General features: G+C 35.3%; 1 protein-coding gene and 1 long non-coding RNA gene across 5 annotated transcripts in view; one reads left to right on the forward strand and one right to left on the reverse strand.

The window, feature by feature from the left end:
* Positions 1–20,576, forward strand: part of RIPK1 (receptor interacting serine/threonine kinase 1) — a 37,082-nt gene extending 16,506 nt beyond the window's left edge. For all 4 annotated transcript variants that reach the window (XM_074270607.1, XM_074270587.1, XM_074270577.1 and 1 more), the window contains 9 exons: positions 2,456–2,593; positions 4,725–4,986; positions 7,707–7,856; positions 10,260–10,336; positions 13,367–13,457; positions 14,975–15,538; positions 17,839–17,916; positions 19,083–19,223; positions 19,870–20,576. In XM_074270607.1, the coding sequence (XP_074126708.1) occupies positions 2,456–2,593; positions 4,725–4,986; positions 7,707–7,856; positions 10,260–10,336; positions 13,367–13,457; positions 14,975–15,538; positions 17,839–17,916; positions 19,083–19,223; positions 19,870–20,156 (1,788 nt within the window). In that variant the 3' untranslated portion in view covers positions 20,157–20,576. The remainder of the gene's footprint in view (positions 1–2,455; positions 2,594–4,724; positions 4,987–7,706; positions 7,857–10,259; positions 10,337–13,366; positions 13,458–14,974; positions 15,539–17,838; positions 17,917–19,082; positions 19,224–19,869) is intronic.
* LOC141544437 (uncharacterized) lies at positions 626–15,570 on the reverse strand. The gene is made up of 4 exons (XR_012482603.1): positions 15,482–15,570; positions 4,675–4,770; positions 2,523–2,673; positions 626–1,019 (listed from the first exon to the last, which is right to left on the reverse strand). It is a non-coding gene; the product is annotated as an uncharacterized LOC141544437 (long non-coding RNA).
* Positions 20,577–25,206: the final 4,630 nt, after the last annotated feature.

The following is a 25,206-nucleotide window of genomic DNA, read 5'->3' on the forward strand; positions in this document are numbered from 1 at the left end:
ATCCCTAACTTATGCATTTCTTAAAGTTTAATGAGAATACTACATCAAATTCTCTGAAAATTGGTTTTCAGTGTATGGTATGGGAAATGTAACCATGAAGAAACTAGATTGTTTTTTCATAAATGTTTCAGTTCAATCAGTGTTTGGAAAATTCTTGCTGTGTATATTAGTATATTATCTCAGGCACTGAAGGAATGACAGAGTTTTGACATGATCCCAATCCCACAAGGAAGGGACATTCTAGCAAGGGGCTGTGATAGCCAAGTAACTGTAGCATTACTGAATGCCTGATACACACATTGAAGAGATGTGAAGAAGAAGATGATCAGGAATGACTTCATAGAGGAGAGGGCCTATGAGTTGGATGTTAAAAGATAGGTAAGAATTCATTTGAGAAGTGCATAAAGGAGAGATGTTTAGGAAATAGTATTAAGAAAGAAAGAGTGGAAATTCATGTGAGTTTTGGGGGACAGGATATAGTCCAGTTGGGATCCATAACATAGTATATGAAGGGCAGAAATGTGAGGGAAATCTGAATGGGTTGGTGCCAGATCATGGAGGATTTTTAAATACCAGCCAAAGGAGTTGGAACTTCATTCTGTACAAAGAAGGGAACTACTGAGGATTTTTTGAAGGGGCCAAAGAATGAGAAGCCTAGCTCTTTTATTTTGTAAGTAACATGAAGAATAGAATAGGAGGTGGGAATAGGAGAAGGGAGAAAAAAGCTGTAACAGGATGTCTTGTTTGGATGCTTCTCTGATAGTAGCTGGAAATCATTGTTTCCACCCAGCTGGTAGTAACGAGAATGGAGAGGGGCAGATACATCCAGGAGATGCTGCAGAGGTGCAATACTGATGAGTATTATTCTCCAAAGTCATCATTTCAGAGAGAAGGTGTTGCTATACTAACTTGTTTCATTGATGTTGCCCCTTTCAATACTGCTTTGGAACTCTGCTGCATTTGGAATTCCAGCTTACAGATCTCATAAGAAGGTCAGCCCTGTTGCTTTGTAGTGAGACCTTTGACAAAAATAAACAACAAACAAAAAAGCCAGGGATCACTAACCTCATTCATTAAATTTAGCTCTGGAGGACTTTTAGCTGTTCCCCAAAAACAAATCCATTGTCACATGACAAGAATTTCAAACCCAAGAATGGGCAAAAGAATATGGTACACATTGTCATTCTGAAACAGAAGTTCCAATGATGTTTGGATCATTGCAAGCATCATTGGAATACTGTGTTTGCATAGCCTCCTAACACAACTGCTTTGAAAGGGACAACAATGACTTGAGTGAATTTTAGAGAAATTTTTAAAGAAAAGAAGAAATGTTTTATTACTATGATTGGTTATAAGAATATACCAAAAGGAATTCAAATTTTATAGCTTGTTTTTTCCCAGTAATATTTTATGTGGCTTATTTGTTAAAGAGTTGCATACCTTCATAATCACCTATATAATTCCTTTTATTGATCAGACCTCTTCTACATTAATATTCACTAAATAGCATAGTGTGGCAGACAGAATTCTGAACTTCAAGTCAAAAGGATCTGGGATTCAAGTTGTCTGATATATATTAGACATATAATATAAGACTATATATAACCTCTTTGAGTCTCAGAATCCTCAGCTGTAAAATGGGATAATGGTAGCACCTACCACACAAGACTATTATGAAATTATATGGAGCATATTATGAATGTCAGCTTTTTAAAAAATGTTTTGAAACAACATAGACAAAGTATTAACTTAGTATTACATTGTTGTGATACTGTGGTATACACACACACACACACACACACACACATACTCTGAAAATCTATAGAGAAACTTTAAAAAATTTTAGTTCTTAAAGTAAAAGTAAAAATAAAATTTTTGGTCTTTGTAACAATTCATAAACATTAAAATTTCAGCATATAAAGAACAAGAAAATTTTATGTGAAGCTATCAAAAACATGTTGAAGCATCAAAACTCATTAATTAAGTTAGAGGCAGCTAGATGCTCAGTGGCTAGAGCACTGGTCCTGAAGTCAGAAGGACCTGAATTCAAATGTGGCTTCTGGCACTTGACATTTGCTAGTTGTGTGATCTTGAGCAAGTCACTTAACCCCAGTTACCTTGCCAAAAACAAAAAAGCACATTAAATTATGTGTAAAACCATAGGGTTTTTTAAAAAGTATATAGTAATTTTAATATGGTAGTAACAAAATTGCCTTGTTTGTGTCACCTTAAGAGAAAATTTTCAAGGAAAGGGGAAATTTTTACTATTACCATGTTATAAGAATGTCGCAAAAATAATTCAAATTTTCAGGATACTGTTAAAGGGGTAGATACAATCACGGTGATTAAATGGTACCATTTTTACTGCATTGCTCTTCAAAGAACTGATAATTATAGTCTTGTCTTGTCTTTTTGTTTCTTTATTTACTAGAACTCTCTGTCATTTTTGTTTTAGATTAGTATCCCCTTGTCTGTGAAAGGGAGAATCATTCTAGAGGTCATTGAAGGAATGTGCTACTTACACAGAGAAGGTGTAATTCACAAAGACTTAAAGCCGGAAAACATCCTTGTGGATAATGACTTTCATGTTAAGGTGAAGATGGAGCTCACAGAATGCTGGAATCACTCTCTCATGCAATCTTTCTACTCTGGTCTGTATATGTCTTCTGTGTGCTGAAAGCAATGTCAGCATACAAGATATCAGGTGGTTATAGTTTAAAAAAAGAAAAGAAAAATAAATAAAAAGAGAAAAGAAAAATAAAAGATTAGCATTGTGGAATTGGAGGATAAAATATTCACTACTATTTCTTACACTGATTCCAGGTTAAGAGCAACATTTATTAGTCTTTCTGGTCACACCAAAATTATATGGATTTTCCTAAGCAGAGATAAAACTGTTCCCTTTGACTTTTCATTTGTACATTTTTGTTTCTCTCCTATTTTCCCTTTTTTGTGTTTTCTTTCTGATTTCTGTATTTTCTTTACTGTCTCCTGGATATGTCCTCAGGGTATCTCTTGCTGAATGAAACTTCTGGTTATGTGTAGCAGTTTATATCAACTGACCAGTGGAGATTATTGGGGGAGAAATATAAAGTACACACCCCCCCAGGTCATTTGCTAGCTACTCAGACAGGAGGTCTATTGAAAAGAAATTTTTTTCTTCCCCCTAGAAATTTCTGAATAACATAAGGAAAAAGTAGAAAATTTTAAAAGGTTTTTTTTTAATCCTTTCTTTGATCCTAGCAGAAAGTGCCTTTAGCTTTTTTATATGTGCTTTGGAATTTTTTACAGAAATTCAGATAAAAGAACAAAAGGAAGAAATTAATTTCCAAGATACATTTCCAAAGTAATTTCTGGATTCCTAAGAAACAGTGGAACATTGTAGTATGATGATAAAGAGTTCTAAGTGTAGAGCCAAAGGGTCTTGGTTAAAATTCCAGTTCTGACATTTACTGCCTATATGACTTTACACATCTTGAATTCACTTTCTTTATTTACTTTATATTAATCTTTCCTATATTTAAAATGAGAAGATTAAGCTAGATGTCTTCTCATATCTCTTTCAGCTCTAAATCTATGACAGTAAGCCAATAATTTATTATTGACAGTTTTCATTTAGATAAAGTAGTCAGGACTTTTTAAAGGTAATTTTAGTAGTTAAATTTTCCTAAATAATAAACCTTTATCTGAATGCTATAATTTTTAAAAATTCATTTTGTTTTCCTTCGTTTTCAAAGAGGACCAATGACGTCACAGAGTTATGTTTTGACTTGCTCATGAAGTGGATTTAAGTTAGGCAGAGCTGTGCAAAGTCCTCAATCTCACTCTCTCTGTCTGAGTCATTGAAGTTCAGTGGCAGAACAAAGATTAAGATGACCTGCAGTAGTCCAGAATATATTGGGTGACTTTGGCATCTTGTTTGCCCAGCAAAGTTCTCAATGCTCCCCAATGCTGCTTCAATTGCCTTCACATGGTCATTGGGGGGAAACTTGTTCTTGGAGCCACAAGTGAGATTTTGGTGAAGGTAGATACCAAAAGTGGGTTAACAGCCTTGAAAAACGTTCAGCAAACTCTCCTACCAGATATATTCCTGCTCCCTGAACACCTCATACACCACAGCAGCTAGATGATGAAGTGGATAGAATACTCAGCCTGGAATCAGGAACATTCTCCTGAGTTTAAATCTGGCCTCAGACATTTATTAACTGTGACCCTGGACAAATCACTTGACCCTGTTTTGCTTCAGTTAGTCATCTGTACAATGAACTGGAGAAGCTAATGGCAAATTATTTCACTGTCTTTGCCCAAAAAAAATCTCAAATGGAGTCAAGAAGAGTTGGACATCACTGAAAAAAACAACTAAACAACAACTTCTGACTCTAAATCTAGTGCTATTTCCTCTATACCATATTTCCTCATATTTCTAAAAATTAATCTATCTGTAATGACTTGTATAAAACTAAAATTTTCTTCAAGATTTCATATTGCCTTTCTTAATACAACATTTACTAAGCATTGTATTAGGTAATGGAGATACATAAATGAAAAATAACTCAATCTCTGCTCTTGAGCTTACAGTCTAATAAATGATACAACATATACACACACACATATAGAAACACATACATTTATACATACACACACACGTACATACATGTCACTTTCCAAGATTACCTCACTTATGTATCCTGTTTTCTGATCTCTGGTTTTGCCTTCTTTTGCAGATAGCAGATCTTGGTGTTGCCTCCTTTAAGACTTGGAGCAAACTGACTAAAGAGGAAAACAACAGGCAGAGGAAAATAAATACTGCTGCTAAGGGGAACGCTGGCCGTTTAAGTACCTCAGCTGAGGCAAATGCTGGCACCCTGTTGTACATGGCTCCAGAACACTTGAATGATGTCAACGCAAAGCCCATTGACAAGTCAGATGTGTACAGTTTTGCTATAGTGCTCTGGGCAATTTTTGCAAACAAGGAACCATATGAAAGTAAGACATATGTAGGAGAATATCATATGATTAACCCAAATTGTCCCATGATATTAAGACCTTTAAAATTGCTAAATATTAAGATCTTTGGAAAATCAGTTACAATTTGAAGGAAACCTGGGCTAAAAATAAAAGATTCATAGAAGAAATCCTAATACTTCATCTAAACCTTGCATGGGATCTTTAAAGTCATCAACAAAAGGGGATTCATATATTTATTTAACACAACTTGAGCAAACTGCTGTGCTAATCTCTGAAGGACAGAAAGATGTATAAAACATAATTCCTATCCTCAAAGAACTTACAATCTAGGAGAGGTATAAAACAAAACAGGCACACCACAGAACAGCCTATCATTAGATGTTCTGTTGCAGAAAAAAAATAATGGAAATTGACAGTTTGGGAACTACAAACTAACTTTTTAGGGGTGCCAGCTAGTAGGAAGGGGTTGATTTTTTGGATTTTGGATTTGAGCTTTTGGATTGAACTAGTCTGGATATAATGGTGAAAGTGAGTAGAAAATAACATAGGAAAAGAAGGTGCAATATATCTGTGGTGTCTCTGGTGTTGAAGCCTGAGTTTTTATCCCTTATGTTATCATTAATGCTCTTAGATATCTATCTGTTCGTATTGTTCCAAAGTCCATACATAATGTGTATCAGAACAATGAAGTTGTGATTAAATCCAGCTTATCCTATTTGGATTGTACTAACTGAGCTTGTTCTCAATTTCCCATCCCTAGTAAAGAATGCTCAGTTGTTATTAGAGATATTTAATGTAGGGAAGGTGATCTCCCCCTTACTGGAAGACTTTGAAAAGGGGCACAATGACCATTTCATGAATCTCACTTGTTTTTTCATTGAATTTATAGAAATTTATAATGGTAATGGAGGATAGAATGGGAATTGTTCCTTGATTTCAGAACCTTACAGTATAAGGAGATATATACATAAGATACATATATGCATACCTACACACACACCAATACACAAACTAGGTAGAAGAACTAAAGAAACCTCTTGAAGAGGGTGAAAGAGGAGGGGACAAAAGCTGGTTTAAAACTTAACATCAAAAAAACTAAAATCTTAACAACTAGTTTCATCACTTTCTGGTAAATCGAAGGAGAAGAAATGTAAAGTGTCAAATTTTGTATTCTTGGGCTCAAAGATCAGTGTAGATGGCAACCACACTTATGAAATTAAAAGATGCTTGCTTATGGCAAATCTGGGCAGCATCCTAAAAGACAGATGTAATTTTGCCAACAAAGGTCTGATTTGGCAAAGCTATGATTTTTCTGACTCATATCAGGAAGACCTGAGTTCAAATTGAACCTCAGAGACTTATCTTGGGAAAGTAACTTAACCCTGTTTAACCCAATTTCCTCATCTGTAAAAAGAACTGGAGAAGGAAATGGCAAAGCACTTCAGTATTTTTGCCAATAAAATCCCACAAATGGGTCACAAAGAATCAGACATGACTGAAATACCTGAATATTATAGCTGCAAGAGTTGGATAGTAAAGAAAACTGAATGCCTCAGAATCACTGCTTTGAAATCATGGTGCTAAAGAAGCCTTTTAAGACTCCCTTAGACATCAAGGAGATCAAATCTGTCAATACTTAAATAAATTAGTTAAGGAAATTCCCTAGAAGGTCAAATATTTGAATTGAAGCTTTAATATTTTAGCAACATAATAAGAAGACGTGACATTGGAAAAGACCCTGATGTTGAGAAAGATTGAAGGAAAATGGAAAAGGAGACAGCAGAGGATGAGATGGAAAGATAGTGTCATAAAAGCAATGAGAAGTAGTGGATTCCTCTTCACTGGATATATTTGAAGAGAGACTGAATAACCATTTATTGGGAGATAGAGGGAATTCTTGTTCAGGCATGGATTGGATGGCCACTCAGATTCCTTGAGACTCTGAAATCCTGTAATTCTGGGATGTTGACAGAAAGTATCCTGTGAAATTTAAGGAGTAAAAACCTGCTTTTAGCTAGGGCAACCTAATAAGCAATAGGTGGCATCTGAGATAGACTTCCCAGAAAGGAAAAGAATCTTCACAGGCAGAAATGTGGAAGGAAGATCTCCCATGTATAAAAGATGGTCTATGAAAATGTCAAAAAGATGGGAAATGGCTGGTAGTCATGTCTAGAGAATTGCATACTATGTGAAAATAAATTGAACAAAAATATGACTTGAAAGAGAAGTTGTAGAGGACCTTGAATGCCACCCTAGCTCGTTTTGTATTTTATCCTAAAAATTAGTAAGCCACAGGTAACATAGTACTATTCTCTATATTATATTATATTCTCTATATTAGGAAGATTATTTCAGTACTATGGAGATCACGGTGTGGAGCTGGCCTTGGATTTTTGAAGTTTCTGTTAATGGATCAGAAATTTACTAGTCTTGCTAGTATAGATAAATCATTGCTCCCAGTTAAATTTTGAGAACTTAGAAGGAAACATGAGTGATAATAGTGTAGCTGGGAGGTAGAAGCCTTGAGATATCTCATTCCTTAAAAAGATGACCTATAAAATTCCTTCTAACTAAGGGATACTCTTAAGTTACTCTATGCCATTGTAGAAATTAAAAGCAATTCTTGGTACAGATAAAGGTAGAAACTTTGTTTACATATCTTCCTTTGACTATGAGCTTTGCCATGAAGGAAAACTGGAGCAAGAAGGGCAATGATGAAGCTTATCTTTGCCTTTCAGATGCTATTTGTGAACGACAAATAATAACATGCGTTGGAAATGGAAACAGACCAAATGTGGCAGAAATTGCTGAAAAGTGTCCAAAGGAGATTATTAATCTCATGGTACGGTGCTGGAATGGGAATCCAAAAGATCGACCAACCTTTAATGGTAAAATATCTATGAATCTAGCTATACCCATACAAAGATTTTTAGGAATGCTGCTGATAGGAGCTCAGAAAATCAAGTCCAAAATTCTGAACAGTTTCAAAGTGACTTTCCAAATCTTTTAAAATGACTTTTTTTAAGCATTCAAAATAACAAAGCCAAATATCTCATTTCTATCCTTTGTCTCTCTTCCTTCCCCTAGTGTGTTAAACATGTGTTTGACAAGTGACAAGTGCATAACTCAGCATATACTGTACATTAGTGTGTTCAGCTGATATAACTGCCAAGTAAAAGGGCTGGAGTCCCTGCTTTTGAAGAGTCATAATGATACTGTGAAACATAAAAACGTTCTGTGACTGATTCTGATCTTCATGAAAGACAGAAGTTTTTTTGATTGGCTGTAGTTGTAGAATGGGGACCGTCTTCAAAAGGCCTCCTGCTTTCTCATTTGGAGTTCTGATCTTGGTTTGATTTCTTGATCATTGGCATGCGTGAGTGACAATGATATAAGAGGAGAACCCTAGACTCTCTCTTGTAGCCTAGGAATACAGGTTCAAGTTCTTTGCCTGCTGTGGTATTTGTTCTTTTTCATTTTAGGTGAAGGAAGTTGAGGGCTGTGACTTTTGTGAGTTTCAGACAGTCAGTAGAGCAAGCTATCCAAGGTGTAGGTGTTCAGAAGGCCTGCTTTCCTGACTTTTTGAAATACCAAAGACAGTAGCCTCCAATTTCCTGCTTCTCAGGGTATCAATGGGTTAACCTCAAAGCTTGGCCCTGGTCTAGGGAACAGGATTCCCAGGCCAAGGTCTTTCCCCTTATAAAAGACTTTCTCTGGCCCAACACTATCAACAAAAAAAGTCAGATTATGAGTAGAGGTTGCTCATCACTATCAACAAAGAAGTGAGTTCCTGACCAAGAAAGCAAGAGGCCATTGAACAAATTGATGTACTCTGTGTAGGCTTTATAGGACAGACTTATTGGCAAATCCCATTATACTTGCATTGTCTGTGTGTGTGTATATGTGTGTGTGTGTGTACACGTTCAGTTTAGAACAAGAATATACATTGGAGAGAGGAGCAGGGAAGGAATAGAAATGAATAAGAGAAAGCCTCATTGAGAAAGTGGTACCTGTCATGGAGGAAGGGAAGTTATCAAAAGGAGTTGAAAGGGGGAGGCAGGAGGACAAAGGCAGGCAGACTTGTGAGAATGATCAGAGACAGAAAGATGGGAGAGAGCAGGATAGAATGAGTAGTTCTTTTTGATAGGAAAGCAGGGCAAAAGTGTAGAGAATATATGATGATAATAATAATAATAGCTAATAATCCTTAATATGTGCCATGTAAGTGTTTATAACTATTACTTTATTTACATTATTATCTTATAACATCCCTGGAAGGGAGGTCCCCATTTTACAGATAAAGAAATTGAGGCAAACAGGGGTTGTTATATGCTCAGGGTCATACATCAAGTAAATATCTGAGGCCATAGGCTACCAAGTATTGGATTGTAGCAACTCAAGAGCCTTTGTCACTTCCTAGAGATTCTTCCTATCTAGTCTGTGATCAATTTTCTTATTCTCTTTATCACAGAACTATTTCCTTTTATTGTTTTGTTTTTTCTAATCACTCTTTAGGAGCATTTCCCCTTGTAAAAATGACAATCATTACTTTTACTTTTGTAAAACACTGGTCAGTGAAGAACACTGATGAATGGCAACATGAGGAATAAAGGCTTAATCAAGCAAATAGTGAGAAGCCAGTGAAGCTTTTGAGCAGAAGATTGCTATGATCAGAGCGATACAATAAGGGAAATTTTATTGGGCAGGTAGAGAAAGATGAGTTGAAGAAGGGAAAGACAAAGGCAGGAAGAGCCCTAAGGAAAGGAAAATCATTTCAGGGATAATATAGAAGAGAGAATGGATCCAAGAAAAATTGGAGGAAGAAGGGGATAGATTCACAAGCAACTTAGCAATCAGTTAATAAAGAGTGACTTCCCTTCTCACTTGTCCACACAGAATTCTTAATCCTCTCTTTGCTTTTGTACATTGAACAGTGTCTTCTTGCTTTGTCATCAAGGATACATAGTTCCCAATCATTTGAAGCAGTAAATCAAAATAAGAAGTGCTGAGTCAGTCTGCTCTGATCTATGAAGGGGAATCTGGGAAAAACAATACCAACCCAAGACCTTGTGCTTCCTAGAGCCTCCTAGCATGCTTTATGTCCTGTCTAGTATATTAACAACTCTTTTATTAATTTTCTTTACTAAGGAACTATTTCCCACCCCAACCCCCATTTCCAATGAACTCTATAGTCACTTCAGGGTCAATTCACTTTATATAGATAACAAATCAACATTTTTACTCTTGTGTTACAAAATGTTAAAACTTTTAAAAAAAAATTTTTTTTACAGAAATTGACCAAGAATTCAGACCTTTATACCTTGAACAATTTGAAAAAAAGGTAGAAGATGATGTAAAGAACTTAAAAGTAAGTAGTTTAGTTGATGTATAAAAATGGGAATTTATGTAACATATTTGTATGCTTAAACATAAGTAAGGAGGGATAGCATTACTGTTTTTATAGTTTTTCCCAAGCACTTCATCTTGGTGATAACAAAACATGAACATTAGCAGCTAAGTTTTCCTTTGTTTTTCGTATTATGTGTGTATGTGTATGTGTGTGTGTGTGTGTGTGTGTGTGTGTGTGTGTGTGTGTGTGTGTGTGTGTTTGCTACATAAGGAAAAGAGGATCAAAGAAAGAATGAACCCCTCAGCTCAGGGTGGATTAAACAATTAAAATGGAAAGGAAAATCTAAGAGCGGGACAACTTTTACTCTGTTTCTGCTTTCTTTTGGTCACAATCTTTGGACCAGAAAGGATAGACCAAAAAATGGGTAATAGGGAGTTGAAACTCAAGATAAGTAGAAAGATAATAATGTCTAGCTGCTCTTGATGACCAAAGTAAACTAGATCCTTGGATACTGAAAGAACTGGTAGCTGTAATGACTGATCCATTGTCAGTGATTTCTGAAAGATGGTGAACAGCAGGGGTACTCATGCCTGAAGAAGGATAAATGCTGTCCCAATTTTCAAAAAAGTGAGCTGTTGAATCTGCAAATTACAGACCCAAGAGCTTGACTTCAATGACAATGAACCTTTTACTGAAGTTATGGTTCGAACATCTAGTAAAGGAAGCAATGGTCACAGAGAATGATCAATATGTCTTCATCAAGAATAGAATCATGCCAAACCAACCTTCATTTTTTGACAGGATTCCTCAGGTCAGAAGAATGCTACAGTTACAGTATCTCTAGATGTCAGCAAAGTATTTATAAAACTTTTCACGTTGTCTTTATGGAGAATATGAAAAAAGTAGACTAGATGATAACATAGTTAGCTGGATTCAGAATGTGCTAAATTGCTAGAAAATATTGCAAGCTGAGGTTGCATGATAAAGTGGAGAGAGGACTGAACTTAGGGTAGTTGGATTCAACTTCCTACTCTAACAATTCTTAGACAGTTGAATCTGGGTAAGTCATTTAATCTTCTCTGTGTTAGTTTTTTCATCTGTAAAATAAAGACGATAACAATTCCCAGCCTATTTCATAAAATTCTTGCCAAGAAAACATTTTGCAAACTTTAAAATGCTACATAAATGTGAACTGTTGCCATTATTATCATTCAGAGTTCAGTGTCAACTTTGAAAGAGATCTTTATTAGAATATCCCAGGGATGGTCTTTGGCTTAGATGATGGCACACTTATCATGTTTATAGATAACACAGAAATGGAAGGCATAGCTAACACATTAAGTGGCTAAATCAAGATCCCAAAGCATCATGACAGTTTAAAACAAAGGACTAACTCAAATATGGTGAAATTTTATTATAGTACTTTACAAGTTCTAGTTAGAGATTAACTGACTGTGAAAAAGATAGGGGTTGGGTAGAGTAATGGATTGTATTCTTAATATAAATCAATAAATAGTGTGTAATGAAGTCTTAGGATATGTGAAAAGATAAATAGTGCAGGTAAGAGCCCTACTGTATTCTGCCCTGGTCAGACAACACTCTAGGGTATTGTGTTCATTTCTAGGTGCAACCTTTTAATAAAGATACTGACACTATCTTCTGGGAAGACAGTAGAATAGGTCAGAATATTTCAAGCTCTCCAGACTTCCTCCACAAGCAGAACAAAATTATACTTCATGGTGAACAGAGACTGATGGAAAAAAAAAAAAAAGTAAGACTTGAGGCAGAATAGGAGTCCTCCAGACCCTGGGAGCGAAGTGTAAACAATTCCAGGCTGACTCCACCAAAACAGCAAGCTATCCTTGGGATAACTAGGTTTGGAGGTAGTCTCTGTCACAATCTCAAGAACTTTCACTTCTGGGGTAGCCTGGAGAGTCAAGGGTCTGAGTCGGAGAAGACTAAAGGAACCTCTGCTGATTAAGAATGTCAGGCCCAGTTGTGCTTCCAAGATTCCGCCTCAGACAAAGAGGAACCATCCAAAACCTGGGGAGTACAGAAGCAGTGGGGCAGGGATGCTGCTGGCTGTAGGCACTTGCAGGAAGGTGGATCAATTGGTTTGGGATTCCAAGATAGGGGAGAGAGTTGAAGTGAAGCCAGAAGCACCATCTTCTCTACCCAGGATTAAAGGAGGTTAACACTAATACTTTCCATTAAAAAAAATAAATAAAAATAATAAGCAGGCAAAGGGGAAAGAATCTAACCATAAAGACTTACTATGGAAATAGGGAAGATTGAAGTTCATAGAAGAGGATATTGAAGTTAAAAAAAAGTCTTTCCTATACCAAAGAGTAATGTTAAATGGCTCCCTGCCCACAAAGAATTTGCAGAGGAAAAACTAAAACAAATAAATAAATAAATAAATAAATAAGAGCTACCCAAGAAAAACAAGTAGATTATAAAAAAAAAATCTAACCAAATAGAAAAGGAGATACAGAGTCTTAGAGAAGAATGTAATTCTTTAAAAATTAGAATTGAACAAGAAGAAGCCAATGAAGCTATGAGACCAAGAAATAAAACAAAAAATAATGAAAAAATACAATAGAATGTAAAACATAAGAAAAACAACATAACTATGGAAAACAGATCAAGAAGAGAAAATATTAAGAATAACTGGCCTACTTAAAAACTGACCAAAAAAAGAACCTTGATACAGTAATGCAAAAATTAATCAAAGAAAATTGTCCTAGAATTATAGAAACACTAGGGCAAAGGAGAAATAGAAAAAAAAAAAAAATCCACTAATCACCACCTCAAAGAGATCCTAGATGGAAAACACAGAGGAATATTATTGCCAAATTTCAAATACTCCTCCCCCCCAGACCAAAGAGAAAATCCTACAAAAACAAAACAAAACAAAACAAACAAACAAACAAACCCAATTCAATTCAAATATGCTGGAGCTGCAAATAGAATTGTAGAAGATTTATCAGCAGCTACAAAAAAGACTGCAGATCCTGAAATAATTTGTGTTTTGGGCTTTTTCTGTAGGAAGCATATCCTGCTCCAAATGAAGTAGTGAAAAGGATGCAGTCTCTCCAGATTGATTCAGTACCAGTGCCCCCAAGCAGAACAAATTCAGGTAACTTCCAGGATACTTGCAAGTCATTTCATTTGTGCTTTCACTCATTCACTTAACTAACATTTGTTGAGGATTCACTATTTGTAAAATGGTTCTCAAGACAAAGCAAGATACAGAGAAATGTAATAGTTGTTCTCTGCCCTCAAAAATTCTTCATAATCTTCTCAGGGAGTCAAAATGTATACACAAAACTTTAAATAAAAACAAAGAGTTATCAGAAGCAGAATGTGACTAAATTTCAGATAAATGGCACAGATGATAAGAGTATATCATTACTGCCACTTCTTAAGATTGTGGTATTTGGGAGTAAAACTGGCTGAAGTCAGCTTCCTATTTATGAAAGACTCCCTGACCTTTATCAGCCATAGTAATGGAATCAGTGGAAAAAACACATTCATAGAAGGAGGCTGACTTAGAGAGTATTCTCATAGCATAGCATCTACAGACTTTGACCACATTTTCATCACAGACCTCTTCATACATGCTTGACTTATGGGTGATAGAAAAAATGGACTTCCTTTTCCTCAGGAATGCAAATAGGATAATTCCCCTGACAGTGTTCTTGAAGGGATGGCACAGAAATATCCATTGGGAAGGATGAACTTTATTGTTGCCCATAGATGCTTTTCTCAAACCCTATTCTCATATTTGAATTCTGCAATTCAAAAAAAAAATGTTATCAGTTCACCAACAATATGATAGCAGTTCTGCCTTTGTCTACTTCCCTAAAAAATGTTGACCACAAGAACTTCAGCCAGAAGGGTTATATCAAAGCTGCTGGCAAGCAGAATCCTCCCAAGCCCATTTTATGGGGCTGCATGTCCCGCACCTGCCCTCTCAACCTCTAGGCCTTGTCACACTTCTCTTTTCTTGTTGTGTTCTCTACAGGCCCCATGTGACCTTAACTTAGCTGGCAAAATACTGAGGTTTTGAAGATATTTTCACAACCACTCTATAACTACATGTTACATACAAGATGTGAATTATTTCTTGTCATAGAAATGCTTATGAGCAAGGTTATAAGGAGAATAAATGATCTCGTTGCAACATTTATTTAGAATAATGGATGGATGAAAAGATGTTTTGATTTTAAAAAAGAAAAAAAAACCTTTAATTGTGGTAACTTTCCTCCTTTTTCCTCACAACTAATAGAAATAATTCCTTGGTATTCCTCTTTTAACTGGGGTACTTTTATTTCTGGATTTCTCTTTATATCATACCCTTCCCCTTAGATATGAATTATCATTTGTTATCTCTCTTAATTCCTATGGGAAAGAAGAGACTCATAGACTTCTTATAATTGTTTTCAAATTTTTCTATGGTGTTTTGATAAGATTCAATGACATAATGATGGTGAGATTCATTTGAGATAATGTACATAAAGCACTTGGCAAATAAACGAAATTTTTATGTAAATAGCAACTGTTATTATTTATGACTTTGTTAAGATATTCCATATTTTTAAAAATGTATTGAGAAGCTTTCATTTAATACTTCTGTTTCTTTCCATGCTACAGAACAGCCCAATTCACTCCATAGCTCTCAGGAACTCAGGACTAGTTGTGTTGATGAGTCCATGTTTGCTCCCTGCCCTGACAACCAGCCAGAGGAGAGTGAGATCTCTCCTGAGGCCCTCATTCTACAAAGCAAGCTACAGGAAGAGGCAAACTACCATCTTTTTGGCAGCCGAATGGATAAGGGGACAAATGACCACCTTAGATATCTTGCAGCTAAAAGAGAAGAAGAAAGGAGACGAAGAGTCTCCCATGATCCTTTCACAGTGGCACCTGTTCAACCTCAGAAGTATGAGTTTCATCAGAATACTTTTATTTCTGAGGGGGGCTCCTGTCCTCCCAATGCAAACAGTCATAGCAATCTGTTACATCAACCAGCAGCGCTACCTACCCCATTACAAGTACCAATATTGAATAACCATCAAGTTTTTGGATCAAGGTCAATAGATCCAAGAGCAAGCAATATGTATGGAGTAAACCTAAGCAGTGTAGCTACCCCCTCTAAAATACCTGTTCCTGAGTCTACCACAGGAGCAAACATGCCAACTCTTCCATTTGATGCAATAGGTAAGAAATTCAACTTTTTGACTTGGACTCTCTTATCTGGTTCTTTCCTATGTCTAGTAGTTTCCTGAAAGTAAAGTTGACACTTTATGACATATTCTATGTCTATTATGACATATTCATATGGATAGCAATTATCTTTTTAACATTAGTTTTTTAGGATGGCAAGACAGTCGGGATCCAGTGAGTCGCCCAAGGTCAGACAGCTAATAAGTGTCTGGGGCCAAATTTGAACTCAGTCCATGCTCACCCTTCTCTTTTTATTATTTGGCAAATGCCAAGTGCACAGAACCATGAATTGGCTACTTAGAGTAAGGATTTTGGTCCAAAAGAATTTGTTAAGCAGAGATTCTTAACCTAGCATCCATTAACTTGTTTGTTTTTTTAAATATATTTTGCTAATTATTTCAATATAGGGCAACTGGGGGGCACAGTGGATAGAGTGCCAGGCCTGAAATTAGGAAGAATCATCTTCCTCAGCATAAATCTGGTTTCAGATATTTAATAGCCGTATGACTCTGAGCAAGTCATTTAACTCTGCCTGCCTCAGTTCCTTATCTGTAAAATGAACTAGAAAAGAAAATGGCAAACCATTTAATGTTTTTGCCAAGAAAACTCCAAATGAAGTCATGAAGAATCAGACAGGACTAAAAATAATGGAATAATAAACAACAATTTTAATATAATTGATTTCCTTTGTAATTCTGTGTATCATATTTTTGCACTTAATAGAATTATTCTATTAAAAGGTCCATAGGCTCTACCAGACTGCCAAAGGAGTCTATAACCTGCCAAAAAAAAATTAAGGATTCCTGCTTTTTTTTTTTAGTTTTTTTTTCTTTTCTTATTTTTCCCTAGTTTTTAAACATTTTTATTTAAAGTTTTAAGTTCCATATTTTAGCCCTCCTTACTTCCTACTTCCCTGAGGTGTTAAGCAGATATTATGTAAAACATTTCCATATTAGACATTTTGTACAAGAAGACTGGAATAAAAGAAAAAGAACAAAAGTGAAAAATAGCATGTTTGAGTCTATATTCAATCAATATCAGTTCTTTCTCTAGAGCCGAATAGTATACTTCATCATTAGTCCTTTGGAATTGTCTTGAATCACTGTATTGCTAAGAATAGCTAACTCATTCACAGTTCTTCATGGAATCATGTTGCTATTAATGGGTACAACATTCTCCTAGTTCTTTACTCCACTTCACTTCACTATGCATGATGATATGCATCAGTTCATATAAGTTTTTCCAAGACATCCTGCCTGTCATTTTATAGTACAATAGCATTCCATTACAATCATATTGTTAGTTATTCCCCAGGCATCACTTCAGTTTCCACAAAAAGTTGTTAATTTTTTTTTGTACAAATAATTCTTTTTCCCTCTTTTTATTGGATGTTTTTGGGATATAAACCTAGCAATGGTCTCGTTGGATTAAAGGGTGTGTGTATGTATATGTATATAACCCTTTATAGCCCTTTGGGCATAGTTCCAAATTGCTCTTCAGAAAGGTTGGGTCAGAAGAACTCCTATTTTAGAAAATTTAAGATCTCCTCACTTCATGCTTTATGGACAAAGACAAGTGATTATTTTTAAGAGTTCTAAGCACAGTTTTTTTTAAATGGAGAAAGCTTACAAATGGCAGTCATCAAAAAGGATACACTAAAGCACATCTTTGTATGTGGTATACTTTGTACTTCCACATTGCAAAAACCAAGAATCACTATCCTAGAGATAACAATATTACAAGTAAGTAATATACGTCAAAAAATTATTTATCTTCTAAAACCTGTTCTGCAAGTCATATATGAGCACAGAAAAGCCTAAATATGTCCATTCTCTCTTATTCCTTTGGACTACTTCTTCCTATTCTAGTTGGATTCATTAGTAAAATAATTTTTTCCATAGATATCTTATGGAACTTAACAAAATGTAAAAGTAATTCAAGTTGTTGAAAATTGTCTCGTCTAGAGAACAGCTGTAGATACTTATTTGCTAAATATTGCTTTTATTATTTCTCCACACTGTATTTTTCTTTGGCCTCTGGGAAGCTTTGGCTTATAAATTCTTGATCTTGTGTTCTTATGGGATTGTATATTTAGTGCTAAGAAGCACTTTGATAGCTATCTAGTTCTTGCTAGTTGGCGTTATAATTTTCTCATTTTTATAGCTTGAAATATTTAAATATATTTTAAATATATAATAATAACAAATAAGAAAGGATTTGCTATGTTTTTATTTTTGTCTCCTGAAGGTAAGGAGTAAGACTTAGATTTTGTAATTTTTTTTGTCATTATACAGGCCAAATAAGAGGCACATCACCTATGAGAAAGAATTTCGCTTTTGTTCATCCAAATCCTGTACCTCCAACAGGCCTAGGTAACAATTATAGAATTGACAACAGATCCTGACAGTCTTCGGGAGAAGTGACTTGATTCTAATAATATTCATCTTTAAATATTTGTCAGTATTTCCTTAGAAATTTAATGGCTTCTATTAAGTGATACCCAGTTGTACCTCTCTTGTACCCTGCCTGCTGTAGTCTTTGAAAGAACAATATGAACATTAATTTGCCCATCTCAGAACCACTGCAAATTTCCTCAGAGCCATATTAAGTATTTCATATTTTCAAATGGCAGCAATAAGGGGTTTAAAAGAGAATCATATAGAAAAGATATCGATAATTACAAACAACTATAAGATAAAAAGCTTCATTCAGAGTTTATCATTGTTGACTCTAAGTTCTAATTTTCTCATGTGCTAAAGTTTGAGTATATTCTGGGTGTTTTTTTTTCTATAAGACTTTGCCTAAGAATTTACTTGCTATAGTCAGAGTTCTGCCAGGTTGCATAAATTTTGAAACAATATCTATTTCATAGTCAACTTGGCCTCCTGGAAACAATTTTCCATCCTGCTTCCCAATTCGAACTTTTTTTTTCTTTGTCTTTGCTATTCTTAAAAACATTTAATATTTTGCCTTAAAAGTGTTTAAAAGCCTCAGCATAAAGATATTTTGCCCTTTAAGACTGTAAGAAGATGGCTGCCTTCCTATTTTTATATTTGTAAATGAGGAGTGGTAGACTTCCTATATTGAACTTTTTTCAAAATGTCCAGTCAATATCTGCAGAACTTTTTATAGCTGGTGCTCTAAAAAGATGGTACAATATAATGTTCTTTGCAAAATAATCCTATTGAAATGTTCTTTGTGCTTTCAGTTGGGATACCTGGGGTAAGTGTTGATAATTCACTAGATACTAAAATATACAGGGTAAGCATGTCAAATATTATCTAAAGTTAATTTTTACTGACATTTTAAAGTTTTTGCCTTCCCATTTCTACTTCACTTGTATTAATTAATAAGATAATGATGATAAAGGTAACCTAACTATTTTGGGAGAGTTATACAAAATAAGAAATTTAGTTAGACTTTTCCCCATGCTGTGCTTTCCCACTTACTTTAATTTATACGTATAATAAATTATACATATTTAACTTTGTTTACTTTTCCCTCCTTCCTCATTTCCCCAAACTTGTTTTCTCTTTAGAAAACTACAAATTCATCAATAGCACCGGCATTCAGTTTGGAAACAATAATTACATGGTTTTTGAAGAAAGCAGTCTGCCAATTGAAATCACATCTTCAAATATGCAACAAGAGCCAGAATCCAAATATCTACATATATTTGGTAATATCTCTTTGAAGAAATCTTTTCCCAATTTCTTAAGGTTTTCTCTTTTAAGATGGTTGGAATTTTAATACTCACTTTATTTACCTGTCTATTGTGATCTTTTGAATAAGATAGTAGCCAAGGTTGGAAAAAAGTAGTAAAGAATGGATGACAGTAATAGCCAAGGCCTCTTTGATTCAGTTAGGGAGAAAAGAAAAAGTCAAGTCAACTTGCTTTTATGAAGCACCTACTTAGTGCTAGGTGCTGTATTAAACACTAGGGAGACAAAATAGAGGCAAAAAAAAAGTCCCCCCTTTTAAGGAACTCTAGTCTAAGGGGGGAGATAAAATATAAACTGCATATAAACAGGATATATATACAAGATAACTTAGAAATAAGCAAAAGTAGTTTTCTTTTCCTTTCAATACCTTTCTAGGTTCAAAGAAAGAGAATTTGGAAATATTTCCTTTCTCCCTTCCAACATAAAACTCTATGTCCTTAGCATAGAGCATCTTAGAATGTTAAATTTAAGCTATAAGGGACTTTAGAGCTCAATCATTCTAGCTCCCTTCCTTAACCTGAGCTAGATTATTAGTTTTACAAGGCTGGGGAAGTTGTTTTTTTGGAATATTTTATCTAGGTGTTTCTCTTTTTCCTTTGGTAGAAGATAACACTAGTCTGCTTGGTAAACATCTGGACCCAATAATAGACAATCTTGGAAAAATTTGGAAAAAATGTGCTCGAAAGTTGGGCTTCACTGAATCTCAAATTGATGAAATCGACCATGACTATGATCGAGATGGACTGAAAGAAAAGGTTTATCAGATGATCCAGAAGTGGTTGATGAGGGAAGGCAACAAGGGCGCCACTGTTGGAAAGCTAGCCAGAGCCCTCTATAAGTGCCAGAGAATAGATCTTCTTGCCATTTTGGAATCTGTAAGCCAAGACTAGCCCGATTAGGGTAAATTAAAAGAAATCAGTGCAAATGCCCCTTTTAACAGTGCAAAAAATTGTGAAGTATGCTGTCTGAATGACAGTTCTCTGAGGTCATCTGAGCCCAGCTGCATTCGGACTGTGCAGTGTCACCCATTACCCGTCTTTCTACAGGGTGAGTGATAGCCAGCCTGCAGGAAAGAGAAGCTTGTATGTGCAATAATCCTAACTCCTTAGCACTAATTTCATCTCCCTATGATACTTTAATAGGAAAGGAGCTGAGGTGGCACTAACCTCATCTTATTTGAAATGTGTACCAATCAATTTTTGTTTTATATGAAATTTTTTACTCCGGTCTGTAAAAGTAATTTGAATTCAGAAGTGGGCCAACCTATTCTACTGCCTTAAGTATGCTACAATAAAATCATTTTTATCTTATTTCTTGAATTTGCTTTATCAATCATGGCGTTGGTGTGAAGGAAGATTTCTTTTAACAATTATCTTGTCATTTGACATAATGTAAGAGTTAAAAAAAGGAGAGTTTACCTTCTTAAACCCAACTAATAAGAAAAAGGTTGAAGTTTTTAAAAACAAAGATGAAGTTAAGAATAATGAAAAGTTAGGGAAAAAAGAAAATTTGGAGAGGGGTAAATGGCTAAATGACTTTACAACTCTTCACAAACACTTTTATCTTCAAATATGCCATTTACCTAAAAGCTTGGTATTTTGCTCAAGTGAATATAGCAATCTGACTGAAGAAATTTGTAGAATAGAAATCAAACTTTTAGTTTTATGCTCTTACCTCCATACTTTATCATTAGTAAAATGTAGTTTTTAAAAAAAAAGAGGTCTGAGAAGATTTTTTACTGCATAGTCTGACCTGATTCAAATGTTCTACATGTAATAAATATCAGATGAGACAGGAAAATGAGGGTAAGAGATCCCTTCTGGTGATGTCTTAGATTCCTTGAGAAAGTCTGTGTCAAAAGGGGATATTTTCATTTAAAAGACAGCTTGTTAAGACGACAGCTTCTTTGTGGGCAAGGACCTGTCAGAACTATTGCAAAGGTGGGTTAACACTGAGAATATATCTTCATCAGCTTTCTTAGTTGGCAGGGTCCTGTTTAGGAATTAGCAAAGGTGGATTAACACTGAGAAGAAAATATCTTCATTATTGGAAAAATCCTGTTAGGCTTTAGCAAAGATACAGTTCAGAGTCCTCTTTTATTAGCCTTCTGAGGCCTTCTGGGGTTTGCCCAGTCCCCCCTGAGCTGGGAGCAGTTCAAGGGACTAATCTTCAATTCAATAGAGGGTAGTGATTATTTCCGTGGCCAAGATCTCCAATTAAATGAAATTACTTATCATGAATGGGTGTGGCCCCTTCCAGGGTTTGAAACTCAGGAATTCCCCCCAAAGGAGGATGCAATTTCAGGGCTCCCTCAAAGGTTAAAGGGGACATAATTTACATCATCCATAACTGGTGAAAATGTTACAATGGGAGCCTAGGTAACTCCACAACATACTATAAGCTTCAAGACCCATTCTGCTATTACTCACTGAGACTAAGAACAGAATGGAATTGCAGGGAGTTCAGGTTTATGGATTTCATTAGTATAGGGTTGACAGGGTACTGGGATTGAATCCAAAATATATTTGGGTTGCTGTTGTATAGCTTAGATCATCTCTAAATCAAGAGGCAAAGATTTTATTATTTTGCTAAGTTCCAAAAAGAAATTAATGATTAACAAGAGGAAAGGGGGAAATAACTTGAACCATAAGGCTGGCAAAGCTCTTAATGAACTAGCAATTAAAGGGGAAGGAAGGGTTTACATAATAAAAAAATAAGAATTGATATTTATATCTTGGACTGTGGAATTCAACAAGGATCCACATAAGGACAATATAATTCTGTTATTGCCTCTCCTTTCTTGCCTCAGAATAATTAATATATAGTAATGATAGGAATTTAACTAGGGCCAATTGCAACAAAGATCCACTTAGGGAGGTTTAAATTCAACAAAGGCTGTCTCCTATCAGTCTCTCACCCTGTGCCCACCGGGGGCAACCAAGGACCTGGTCTTTTACTGGAGTCTTATTCACCCCATCCCTCTCTAAATACAAATCTGCAACTGCTGTGTAATTTATCATCTGAAAGAGTGATCCCCATTAAAGGGAGAGGGGAATGTGTCAGAGACAGGACTTGACATGTTCTAAGAATCAAGTTTTACATATTTTCAATATTTTTAAAAATTGTTTTCCTTTGTGATTGTGAGCTAGAAAATCAATTTCACTTCCAGACTTTATTTATTTATTTTGCTTGGGGGGGAGGGGGGGAGGCAGTTGGAATTAAGTGACTTGTCCAGGGTCACACAGCTAAGGCATATTTGAATTCAGGTTCTCCTGACTCCAGCCATTGCACCATCTAGCTGCCCTTGATGAGGTATATATGAACCAAATGATGAGGTAAATACCTAATGGGGTATATACCTCAATAGGATTAATTGAGGTCTAGTGGCAGGATTCAGGGTACAGGGAGTCACACGGAACTCCCCTGCAACCCCTTAGTATTCAACGCAAGGATACAAAGTTAAATCAGGTCTAGTGGCGGCGAGAGTCCCCTGTAAATGAATTTACAGGCCGAAAACATAGATGGGTAAAAAGATGTTTATTGCCAGGTTTGGAAGCAAGGTTAAGTTCTGGTTAGTAAAAGGCATTAGATAGAGGAAGATATACACCGGAAGCGGCGGGGACAGAGAATCTCTGATACAAGCATCTTGGCTAGCATCTTTCAAATCTCTGACCCAAGATAATTCTAGCTTTGCTGTTTTTATCTGCTTGAAGAAGCCATATGGGCGGAACTCAGGTTAATTCCTGATTTTTGTTGGGTTTTCAGATAGTTGGGGGTTGGGTTATCCAAGCCAGCTCAGATGGGGGGAGGGTGCTGGGTACAGCCCAAACTGGCTCAGATACGGATCTTTTCCCCTAGAAATGCAAAAGGGTTATTTTGACCAGATCTTGTCCCAAAGGTAGATGAGACAAGGAATCTTAAAGGGGCTACACCCGCAACACCCTGACATTTTAAATTTTAGATACTATAATGTCATGGCATTTCAATGACCAAAAAGTGTTCAGCATATATGATGTGAAAGGTAAAAGAAAACAATTTTACTTGGATCAAACTGAAGACCTTGAACTATTAACCACCTTAACTTGAAAAAATTGATTTCCCTAAACAGCATCAACCACCTAGATCTAAAAACTTTATCTGGTAGAGCTCTATACTGATTATTATCACCCATTATTGGCCCTCTCTCAACCAAGATTTGCCAGTATGTCCAGAAGGAAAGTATTCCATAGCATCTAACCTCCAATCTCCTCAGGAACTTTCCTGACAGCAATGCTCCTCTCTTCTCCTTCATTTCCCTCCCTCAACACCAGTGATCTCAAGATTTCAGGAAAATGAAAAATAGCTCATTTTCACCAGAAATTGGGAATCTCTGACATAAAAAAAGATGTTGTACATATTTACTTTAAAAAAAAAAAACAGTTGCACAAGAGCAAGTCAGAATTAATGTCAGTGACTGAAATAATAAGGTAATGTCAGTGGCCAATTGGGCCCACTGATTTCTTCTGGCACAGCTTCCAGGCTAAAGTAGCTGTGAGAACTGCTGATGATTTTGCACAAAGGTTTTTGGGACAGAATCAGAAGCCCAAACCAATATACATATACATACATGATCCATCCCCTCAAAAGAAGAGAAAAAAACATTGTAAAATGGGATACACACACACACACACACACACACACACACACACATATATATATATATATATATATATATATATATATATATAATTTTTTTTCCTTGCTTGCTTTGATACTATTACATTTCCAGGAGAAAAGTTTTAAAATGTTCATAAAAGTAAAACACTATTAATAAAAAAAACAAGCCACACTTATTAATTCTTTAAGATTACAAAGCACTTCACATATTGTATTATGTAGTTAATATTGTAAATTAACTGAAGTTTCATTTATAAAAAGGCAAAAAACAAGAGTGAGCTTAGTGCCATAGGGTACTTTTCTCTATAAGACCAGAATGAAAAAGAGGATACTGACCAGATTAGAAAATAAAGAGTACAGGAAGATCAAAATATTCAACACATATTATTAGGCACTTGCTGTATGCTAGGACATAAATGAAATAGTCTCTGCCCTTAAGGAGCTTACAGTTGCATGTGAATTATTTGGGACAAGCAATAATTTTTAAATGGTTTCATTTTGTGCTAGCAGTAGTGACATTTATAATTCAGAAAAGCTGATCACAACCAGTTGAAACTAAATTGAGTTGGTTTTTCCACCTTTATTGGTCCTTTGTTATCCTAAGGTGAGATTTTGTACTATAGACAAATTATTTTATTTTTCTGTTTTTAAAAGTGATTTTTAGAGAATGGATATTAAAGAAAACAAAAAAGTTACAGTAATTAAAAATTATACTTCAATGATATGAGATATTGCAACAGCTGCTGGTATGGGGAAGTGAAGCATTTTCATAATTATACAAACTCATAATGAAACAGAATTAGTTATATTAAAGTTCAGAGTCAAGTATGGTCAAAAATGAAAAACAATACTAGGAACTGACAGACTGTTGCTATGAAACATCCTGATTAGCCATCAGAAAACAATAAAAGATTTCCTGAATGACCTCTTAGTTGAAATGGTTGTATTAATTCCTCCACAGTGAAGCATGGATTTCCTCAATCTGGAAGAATAGCTAGAAGAACAGTAAAAATAACTTCTAATCATGTCTAGGAAAATAAAAAATATTTTTTCATGACCAAGACAAAAGAACTGGAGATTTGAAAATAAAAATTTTTACTGAAGAAACTCACTTTTCATCTTTTCATTGAAGGCTACACCAAAACCATTGACAGAAAAAATCCAGATGAATTGTTATCTTCATTCGATTATAAAACATCACTCCAAAATATTTGGGATTTTAGTCTTTTTTTTTTTTTTTTTACTTCTAGTGGACCTGGAAAACATGTTTCTGTTGAAGAAATG

Source organism: Sminthopsis crassicaudata, chromosome 1, assembly GCF_048593235.1.
Source record: "Sminthopsis crassicaudata isolate SCR6 chromosome 1, ASM4859323v1, whole genome shotgun sequence".
Taxonomy (NCBI): Eukaryota; Metazoa; Chordata; class Mammalia; order Dasyuromorphia; family Dasyuridae; genus Sminthopsis; species Sminthopsis crassicaudata.